The following is a 9,988-nucleotide window of genomic DNA, read 5'->3' on the forward strand; positions in this document are numbered from 1 at the left end:
GCTTTTTAACAAGCCATGTTGGATTCTGATTCTAGTTTTACCGGAATACCTGTGTTATTAAACTAAGGTAGCCCAGCACAATAAGCTACCATAATTATAAAATCTGCTAAAATGGTAGTTTTTCATGATCGTGTGTAATATTCGTGAGACAGTTACGAGTGGGCGTATCGGGCGTCGTTTCTGAAATGACGGCCGTTTTGCTTCTAAACTTTAGGACTACCCTCCGTTTTAAACCTTATTAGTGCTGGGATTTGTTTTTTTAGACTAATCGATAAAGCTCTTTTGAAAACTTATCGATAAGTAAGACACGCTCAATATTGTCTCTAAAGTTTATAAGCGAAACGAAGGGTTAAACCTAGTCTTAAAAATATATTAATTGTATGGAATAGTTAATGCTGCGAAGAGGTAGATTTTAAACAGTTATGTTTACAAATTCTTATTTTTTGTTCGAAAAATGAATCAGTGTTGCCATTTTAGTTTAATGTCTTGCCATCATTTTAGTATTAGTCGGAGATTTCAAGTCGTCTATCTCCTTTGTCGAACCGCATCAAAATGGGCCTAGTTAGGATTGTGATATTAAAAAAAATGGATTAAAAATGGAAAGAGTTGACTTTTATATCTCAGGATATATAACCTCAACACTTCGGATGGCCCGTTTCCGATGCGGTCGTAGCTATTCCATACAATAATTATCTCGAGTCAGTGACGTGCCAATAATCGAAAACCATTGTTAATAATAAATAATAATAATAGTTATTACATATATAAGATATTGTTATAATAGATTTTTAGATACGTAAAGAAGTTAGGCAGACATATTGGACAGTATGATGATATTATTAATATAATTAGACAGGAAATAAAGAATACAGTACAAAGGCTCTCGCGGGCCGTTACCTCAGTGCAGTGTATTGTAAATAAATAGGTCTTAGATGTAAAGAGTAAAGTTTTAGACATTTTTTATATGGGGGCGACTTACACCTTCAAATTTTCATATGTTTCGCAAACAAATATGAGTTGCCAGATAGAATAAAACTTTAAAACCGACTGGCTATACTAAATTAGAAATGTGTAAATATAATTATTATTTTTATTATTAATTCGAAGTTATTTTGGCCGAATCGGCGATGGGTGTAAGCACCTCTGAACATGGCAATACTTTATAAAATATTTTAAAATGGCAATGTTACATTGTGATGTATTTTACGATCTCAATACAGTTTAAAAAAAGATATTTTTTTTACCTCCGACAAAATTCTGCGTAAATTTTAGAAAGTACTTGCAATATTGTATGAAATACATTTTTTTTTATTCAATGACTACGTTAATCTGATAAAATTGGATATTATTAAAAATAAAGAATTTATTTTCTGTTCCGATGATTTTTATTGATCCTACCTACCCATTCTAATATCAAAAAGTTAAAAGATATAGAAACCTACTCTTGTCCATTAATTACAATATAACGGTAGGTATCTTGAATACTGAATAATATTAGTCACAATAACTCTAAACAGGATTCATAGAGGTAAGAAGATTTTATTCGTCCAAAAAGATTCAAAAGCCAGGGCTTATTGGAGGCAAACGCCCGCCTTGCAGACTTCTGGAGCGCCGCAGACTCGATCGCACAATAAGTGTGCCGTGCGCTGCACCTAAGTGGGATTAAAAATGGACACGGACCTATTAAAAAAAATCTAAAATAATATTCCTAACCATAGCGCCATCTGTTTCAAACTAAGCAAAACTTGTATTGTGAGTACTAGACAACTGATAAGTTACATCAGACTCGGGACAAATGGTCATGCTAAGAGCCCGGCAAACTCTGCATTCATTCTTCAATTTTAATACTAAGTTTAATAGTTACCTGTTACTTGCTAGCGTAAATAAAAGCAAATATACTACGTCTGTTTACATTTCATCGTAGTTTAGTCGATTTTGTTTCGTTACTAATTTTAGTCTTACTAACGTCATCTGCACTCTGTTTCGACACTACACTAGAAGTCAATTGACATTTGACGCGCGTCATGTCGGAATTGTTGTCCTTTGTCTATTTCTAAATCAACAAAAACATTAAATAAATTTAACACAACATAACATGGAAATTAGCGTTCACTCATTTGAAAAAATATGCCGAATATGTCTAATAGAATGTACCGACATGAAATCATTGTTTTCAAAGACAGATGATGAAGAACGAAACCTACTTGAAATACTCGAATATACTGCGAATATTAATGTTCATATTGAGGATAATTTGCCTAAACAGGTCTGTTGTGAATGTCAAGATGTTATGTGCAAGGCTGACGCGTTCAAGCGCCGCTGTCGGGAGTCCGAGAAGATATTAAACAACCTGTGCGAGTTCGGCATACAAAAAAAAGAAACACAAACTTCTAATGATAGTGATTACTGTATTAAACACGAAAACGGTGATGTTAACGATCAGTTGGACATAGACAACAGTTTTCCGCCGAATGATGCCGGTAAAGACAGTTTTGATGTAAAAAATGGTGGACTATTTAAAGTTATAGCAGTATACCCTGCAGGAGAGACCAGCATTGGTAATATTGACACAAATGTATCTGATAATTGTGCCATACATGTCAAGGTAGAGGCGGTCAACAAATACGAGGATGACACAGACTTTTCAAACCATTTTAATGACGCCGAAGACACAAGTTATTCGGAGGAAAACAGTGATAAAAAATTAAAAACATTTCACCAATGCAACTGCGGATTAATAGTTAGTAGCATAGATAAATTGAAAAGTCATGTTAAACTGGGAAATTGTAAACAAAAAAAAGTTAAACAGAAACTAACTAAGAAGGTTGCAAAACCAAATAAGGTTTGTTCCAATGACTATGATAAAGTTCCATCTATACTAACAACTTGGGAAGATCACCAACAAACACGTCAAAATGAACACATAGACAATACGGAACCACTGGAATGTCTATTATGCTTAAAAACATTCAAAACTAAAGCGCTACTGGCCGCTCATAAGCATGAAAAGTCAGAAAAAAGAGAATTCTTCCAATGCTCATTATGTTTACGTAGATTTAAAAACAAAAAATCACTCTCTGCTCACATACAAAGGCATAAGGAAACCGACAACATTAAACATGTTTGTGAGGTCTGTAAGAGAGAGTTTAAATACAAAGCATTTTTAGAAAATCATATAATAACAGTACATTCAAAGAAAAGAGGTTATTCCTGTGATGTATGCAGCCAAAGTTTTTCAAGTGAACAAATGCTAGAGGACCATAAAGATGTTCATAAGGGTAACAAGAAGAAGCATCAATGTACAGTGTGTAGCAAGCTGTTCGTGATGTTGTGTACTCTGAAGGAGCATATGAGGACGCATACTGGAGAGAAGCCGTTCTTGTGCTCGCAGTGCGGCCGAGGGTTCAGCCAGAAGACTAATTTAGCACAGCATATGCGGCGCCATCAGGGCTTGAAGCCCTTTAAATGTGAAAACTGTGAGAAAAGGTAAATATTATTATTTTACTTCTTAAATGTGAAAAATGGATTATGGCTCATCAGGGTCAATATGAGTATCATATACCAGACTACCTAAGGCTAACTTGTGGCTAAGCTATAACCGCATAAGTGAAACAATTACAGGATAAGCTATGCTTGACGCGGTTGGTCCATAGATGGGTGACCATCTTTGTCATAACGAGTTCCTCCGTGTTTCGGACGGCACGTTAAATTGTGGGTCCTGGCTGTTATTCTTACATCTTTGACAGTCGTTACAGGTAGTCGGAAGCTTGAAAAGTCTGACAACCAGTCTAACCAAGGGGTATTGGTTGCCCAGGTAACTGGGTTGAGGAAGTCAGATAGGCAGTCGCTCCTTGTAAAACACTGGTACTTAGCTGAAACCGGTTGGACTGGTAGCCGACCCCAACATAGTTGGGAACAGGCTAGGCCGATGATTAATGATACCAGACTACCTAATCTCAGATGCATGCTTATAATTAAAATGGTATTTTGGTTGTATGTTGTCTCGTGTTTGAAGACGGCCAGTCTAGCCTCAAATGCATTTAAACAAATCACAGATGCAGCAAGATAATTGGTTAAAGTTCAAGGCAAGCTAAACTGCATTTTGTAATAATTTAGCATCAAGATGTCATTGCAATCGAATTTAATATAATATTTATTTCGAAACCTCAGTTGGGTAAATATCAATATAGTCATCTAGGAGCTCCCTTTTTTGAGAGTGTATTTTTGAAAAACGACACTGCCCCGCTAAATCCCCGCGAAGGACAAGTATTTGATTGATCTAATGAAATGTGTTTGAGGAAGGGGGGTTCTCACGATATATTTTTTAACCCAATGGTTACATAATTTATTTCCATATTTCCCAGATTTGTTTCAAAAGGTGAACTCGACGCTCACAACAGGAAGCACAGCGGCGCGCATCCATTCGTGTGCGACGACTGTGGCAACGGGTTCACAACATCCAGCGCCCTCGTCAAACATCGCCGCATACACACTGGTGAAAAGCCATACTTATGTGACCTGTGTCCTATGAGGTTTGCTGCCTCAGGGACTTTGAAGAACCATCGGAGAACTCATACCGGTGAACGGCCATTCCAATGTTCGTACTGTGAGAAGGCATTCGTCCAACGAAATGACTTGATCTCTCATATACGCTGCCACACCGGTGAGAAACCTTACACTTGTGCCCAGTGCGGCCAGTCGTTTAGAAAGGCAGCGGCTCTGAAGACCCATGTGAAGATGCATGCGAAGGAGGCGGCCGGCATGATGCAGGGCGTCATGTTGAATGGTATGCAGTGTGCTGAGCAGTGAGCTGAACAATATTAAGATAGGTCTTTTACTATTGACAGAGTGACTGTCTTTTTCTCAGAATTGATTTTGTTCGAGACGGGAATTGGTTGAGTGTTTTTTTAAATGACGTGCTAAATAATTATAAAGTATTATTCTTTCGTTTGCGTTGAATATAGAATATTAAGAGTTTATTTTATGGACAACTGAGAGAACTAAAGTTATTTATTATCTTGTTTAAGTTCAAACGCAGTGTAATTTATGCAAGTTTTTACGATTCAATTTGCATTCATCCTTGTGTGTCATTCGACTAAGGAAATCGTTTAATTATAGTTTTAAATCAACTTTAACCACCGCAAAGTATTGAAAAGTATTAATTATAATAGCGAAATGAAGAAAACTATTTCTGATACAATAAAATCGGGACCAATCTTCAAATCAATATAATTATTAATAATGTATTATTTTCATGGATTGAAATAGTCTTAGTAATAATAATTGAATTTTGCCTTTTTAGCTTTAAACGCTTATCAACTGATAGCAATGTATGAAACACCCCTCGGCAATATTATTGAGATATCAATAATAAAAATCATTTTGTATAAATTATAATATAATAGAATTATTGAATTCACCTGATTTGTTAAAGAATAGACTGCTTGCTCAATTTCCTGATAAAATTAATGTTTATTTATGATGTAAATTTAATTTGTGTGCTTAGTGTGGCATTAATTTAATTTACGAAATATCTAAAGAAAATGTCGAAAACTAGAATCGTCAAATGGACTGTATTGACCACATCTTGTTCATTTTCTATTTTTTTAGATAAGTATTAAAATACATTTGAAACAAAACGAATTACTTAATTTATTGACGTGACTTGATCTACAAACTAAAATTGTATTATATGAAACAGTATTTAAAATGAACCCTACCCTAAATGAACCGTACTGGGTTGTAGACCACAGTGGCCGGCTGCCGGTGTTAACTGATGTATAAAGAGCCTAATCAAGTATTATAATTAATTATTTTAAAAATAACGTCCATTTTAAATAATACTCTGTCAATAATTATCAAATGTATCACTAACACAAGTTGTGTAATATTGTGAATTTTATGAATACTCGAATATATTATTTTAATGTAAACTGTATTTTCATTATTCATAGCAAACCCAGACCTTAAACATGGGTTGACATTCGCAGCAACCCGGGTCTTGAACAGAGGTTGACATTCGTAGCACCCCAGACCATGAACCTATGTTGACCGTGGTTAGGACCTTGTAACTCCAATTTTGAACAATGTTGGATAATTTAGCGACCCGGTTTTTTTAACGAAGTTTGTAATTGTTAGGAAATCGTAACGTTATAGCAATACTTGACGGACCTGTTGGTCTAGTGGTAAGTGACCCTGACTGCTATACCGGAGGTCGTGGGTTCGATTCCCACCTAGGACAAATGTTATGTGATGAGCACGATCATTCTTTCTGTGTCTGGGTGTAATTTATCTATAGTATGTATGTATTTAGAAATATATAAGTATGTTTATCAGTTGTCTAGTACTCATAATACAAGCTCTGCTTAGTTTGAGACTAGATGGCGTTGTGTGAAAGTTGCGGAATATTATTATTACTTGTAAACGGGGTCGTTAGGAATAAAATAAATTTTATTAATGAATAAGAAATAAAAAAACAATTCTGTATAAATAGTAAAATAATTTATTTATTTGAGTTGGAGGTCAGCAATGCGTTTCTTGAGGTCAAGCAGCTTGTTGACCTCCGGCTGCCACACCGACTTGTCCTTAGTCGAGGCTTTAAGTTTGCGGACTTTGTCAGCCTGGAATCATACAGAAACTTTATAAACAACTAGCTGTTACCCACGACTCCGTCCGCGTGAACATCAGTTTATAGAGAGAGACAGACAAACGGATAGACTGAGTTACTTTCGCGAGAAGCATGTTTCATTAATAAAATAAACAATATTTAAGTCAGATTTCAAAAAGCTGGTCCATTCCAAAAATGTACATAATAATTCTTTAAATAACCCTATCTTCGATTTTATTTTTATTTTTATAGCCATATGTATTTAACAAATCATAAAAGACCCTGACCTGTTCAGCTAGTTCCTTCTCCAGCTCTTCAGGAGTACTGGAGGCTGTCTGTTGTGGTGTGGAGCTGGCCTGAGCTGTCGCGAGCTGTTTCTTCAGGTCGAGCAGCTTGTTCACTTCCGGTTGCCACACCGACTTGTCCTTAGTCGAGGCTTTTAATTGACGGACTTTGTCGGCCTAAAAAGTTATAAATGGTTAATATGTAAGAAGAATTAAAATGTACTGATAATAGTATAGTAACAAGTCAGATGACTGGGATTTATGAATTAATATGTTATCACCTGTTCCGCAACCGCCTTCTCCAAGCTGTTCACATCCCCCGCAGGTGAGGATGCTGCTGCAGGCTGCTGCGCCTTCTTAGCGGCCTCCAGCTGCTTCTTCAGATCTAACAGCTTCGTCACTTCCGGCTGCCAAACGGTCTTGTCTTTTGTTGATGCTTTTAATTGTCGCACTTTTTCGCCCTGAAAATTCAGAATAGAATTCATAAAAAAATTATGTACGATATAAGATATTTTTATTGCTTAGGCAATCGTTTGATAAGTTAGAAGTAATTTATTATGTCTGTCTGTCAGGTTCGTTTTAATTGTATCATGATTCCCTTGCCCTTATCCCAATTATTATTTGGGGTCGGCGCAACATGTCTTCTTCCAAACCTTTCTATCTGACATCATCTCACAAGAAACACTCTTTGCGGCCATATCGTCTTCTACAAATTCGTTCGTTTAAATTGTATATTAGTCTATTTTATTGTGATTTAAAATTGCAAGGGTAACATGTTTTCTTTTAGCATTAAGTATTTTTTGTGACTCCTTCCGCTTTGAACTGAGCTGAAGGGAGTGTCAAACTTCTACTAACTACCACCCACGGTCCTGCCTTCTACCCGGTACCAGATCCTGGTGCCAGGTACCCGGTACCCCTTTCAGACAATCTTGTTGCAGAGCTGAAGGCGTACCACCTTCTTTCAAAGACAGATGATCTGTAGTTCTGACAGCCAGACAGTATAATACACAGATTTGTACAGCATCTCTCTTCCACAACAACGTATTTCTAATATTCTCAGGAGATAATAAACAATGAAATGTCGGGGTGGCCTTGCGGTTCTACGCATGGATGTGAATGCACGAGGTGGAGATTCAATCCAAACGCAGGCATAGACTAGACTTTTTCAAAGTTATGTATACTTTCTTCATTATTCTAAGACACTACTGACAAAAGGTGAAGAAGATATTGAAGAAACCTGAATAATAAACAATGGAATCGGACATCTCCGACCCGCAGTGACCTAGCGTAGTGATTAATGCTCAAACCTTCCCTACACGGAAAGATGTCTGTGCCCAGCAGTGGGACGTATCCAAGCTGGTATTAATAAGGGTTTTCACCTGTTCCGCAACCGCCTTCTCCAAGCTGGCGACATCCCCCGCAGGTGAGGATGCTGCTGCAGACTGCTGCGCCTTCTTAGCGGCCTCCAGCTGCTTCTTCAGATCTAACAGCTTCGTCACTTCCGGCTGCCAAACAGTCTTGTCTTTTGTTGACGCTTTTAACTGTCGCACTTTTTCGCCCTGAGGATGTAAAATGAACATAATATTTTCGTTATTGAATCCAAGATAATATATTTTCGTAAGAATCAATCTATACTTATCCCTCTGATGGGCAAACAAATCTTCTGTTTATGACAGTGGTTTCCAAACTTATTTTGTCTACTGCCCACTTTGAGAATAAATATTTTTTTAGCGCCCCCTTTTTTCACCTATTTCAAAACCACTATAACTTTAAATTAAATTAATTAATAATAGGGATGATGACATTTATTTTTGCAGTGTCCGTCTTGTAGTTTTTTGTATAATAATGGATACGTATGTTTTAATTTGTCCCGAAAACATAAATTGACCAAATTTCAGTGAATGAAACTTACGCGTGACGTCACGATTGAGTATAAATTTTACCATATCCTTACGTCACAAGCCCCCTCTCCTAAACTTTAAAGCAGTTAATCTTTATCAATTCTAGTTTTTCTGAAAAAAGGAAAAGATACGTGTCTCATTCTTTTCAATTATCTAACTGAGGGACTAATGAGATTTTTTCTTTTTACACCCAGTCATCATCCCTATTGTGACCCTCCCTATTAACGGAGAATTCTAAACAAAACTTTTACTATAACCCGCAACTTGAAACCTGAGCGCAGTAGGTAACATACAATTACAACGCCCCCATTTTCTTTCTGGGTCTCTTACCGCCCCCATAAGACCTGCAGCGCCCACAAGGGGGCGTTATCGCCCACTTTGGGAAAGACTGGTTTATGAGAAAAATCTATTAAAATTGTATCCTATTCTCTCACCTGCTGTTTAACTGCCTCTTCTAATTCTGCGACGCCAGGCGCTCCATTCTGCTAGAGAGATAAAAAAAACATCAATAAATATTTGACTTTACGGAAAGGTATACATAACATTACGGTAATATTTTGCATAAGAATAAATACATGAATAAACAATTTTAATAAAACAAAAGCATTTTTTTAAACCACTTCCGCGCTAAACCACTTATTTCTTGCATCGCTGGGGTTTCATAAATATAGAAATCACATGCACAAATGCTTGTCCTACGCGGGGATCGAACCGATTGTGTCAAAGAGAATTTCACTTCTCGTTACTCTCTCGTGTCACATCAGCCAGTTTTTCCATGACCCCCTGTCACCCTCAATCCTCATGGACACCCAGTCCCTCAGGAGAGGAAATGCGTAGTGTCAGACTCTTACTGACTAAACCTGAACCGCCGTGCTACGTCATCCGCGTTTTAGTGTCGGTGTATGGCAATGCGTTGCAATCCTTTAACACCAACCGCGGGCTTCCACCGGTCAGTAGTGTGGTACAGAAGGTCGATTTCTCGTGTTGAGTGGAGGCAGATGTGTTTTCCTATTTTTTCTTTTTTTTAAACGACTCCCGCATTAAAGAATTTAATCCTTGTGTCGCAGGGGGTTTTACAAACATACAATCTACTTGCACAAAGACACCCAGACTCAGAACAAGCATTCGTGGATCACACAAACGCTTGACCTACGCGGGGATCGAACCCGCGACACGTCGCCCACAGTGGGTTTGGC

The 9,988-nt window shown here is 37.3% G+C and overlaps 2 protein-coding genes across 2 annotated transcripts; one reads left to right on the top strand and one right to left on the bottom strand.

Moving 5' to 3' along the window:
• Positions 1–1,798: 1,798 nt before the first annotated feature.
• LOC113506666 (zinc finger protein 2 homolog) lies at positions 1,799–5,933 on the top strand. The gene is made up of 2 exons (XM_026889497.1): positions 1,799–3,486; positions 4,365–5,933. The coding sequence occupies exons 1-2, from the start codon at positions 2,096–2,098 to the stop codon at positions 4,807–4,809; spliced, it is 1,836 nt and encodes a 611-aa protein (XP_026745298.1). The 5' UTR covers positions 1,799–2,095; the 3' UTR covers positions 4,810–5,933.
• Positions 5,934–6,479: 546 nt separating this feature from the next.
• Positions 6,480–9,277, bottom strand: LOC113506665 (bifunctional glutamate/proline--tRNA ligase-like; the record flags this gene model as incomplete). Its single annotated transcript, XM_026889496.1, has 5 exons — positions 6,480–6,620; positions 6,895–7,068; positions 7,173–7,352; positions 8,271–8,450; positions 9,227–9,277. Coding segments are annotated over 5 exons (699 nt in total), but the record flags the coding sequence as incomplete, so codon positions are not given.
• Between the last annotated feature and the right edge of the window lie 711 nt (positions 9,278–9,988).

Source organism: Trichoplusia ni (genome assembly GCF_003590095.1).
Source record: "Trichoplusia ni isolate ovarian cell line Hi5 chromosome 21 unlocalized genomic scaffold, tn1 tig00003288_group20, whole genome shotgun sequence".
Classification (NCBI taxonomy): domain Eukaryota; kingdom Metazoa; phylum Arthropoda; class Insecta; order Lepidoptera; family Noctuidae; genus Trichoplusia; species Trichoplusia ni.

What these genes read in the sequence shown, in the direction of transcription:
- LOC113506666 (XM_026889497.1), top strand. Translation starts at nt 2,096, where the DNA reads ATGGAAATTAGCGTTCACTCATTTGAAAAAATATGCCGAATATGTCTA. An exon ending in TGTGAAAACTGTGAGAAAAG is followed by an intron (nt 3,487 to 4,364) that starts GTAAATATTATT and finishes CATATTTCCCAG; the next exon opens with ATTTGTTTCAAAAGGTGAAC.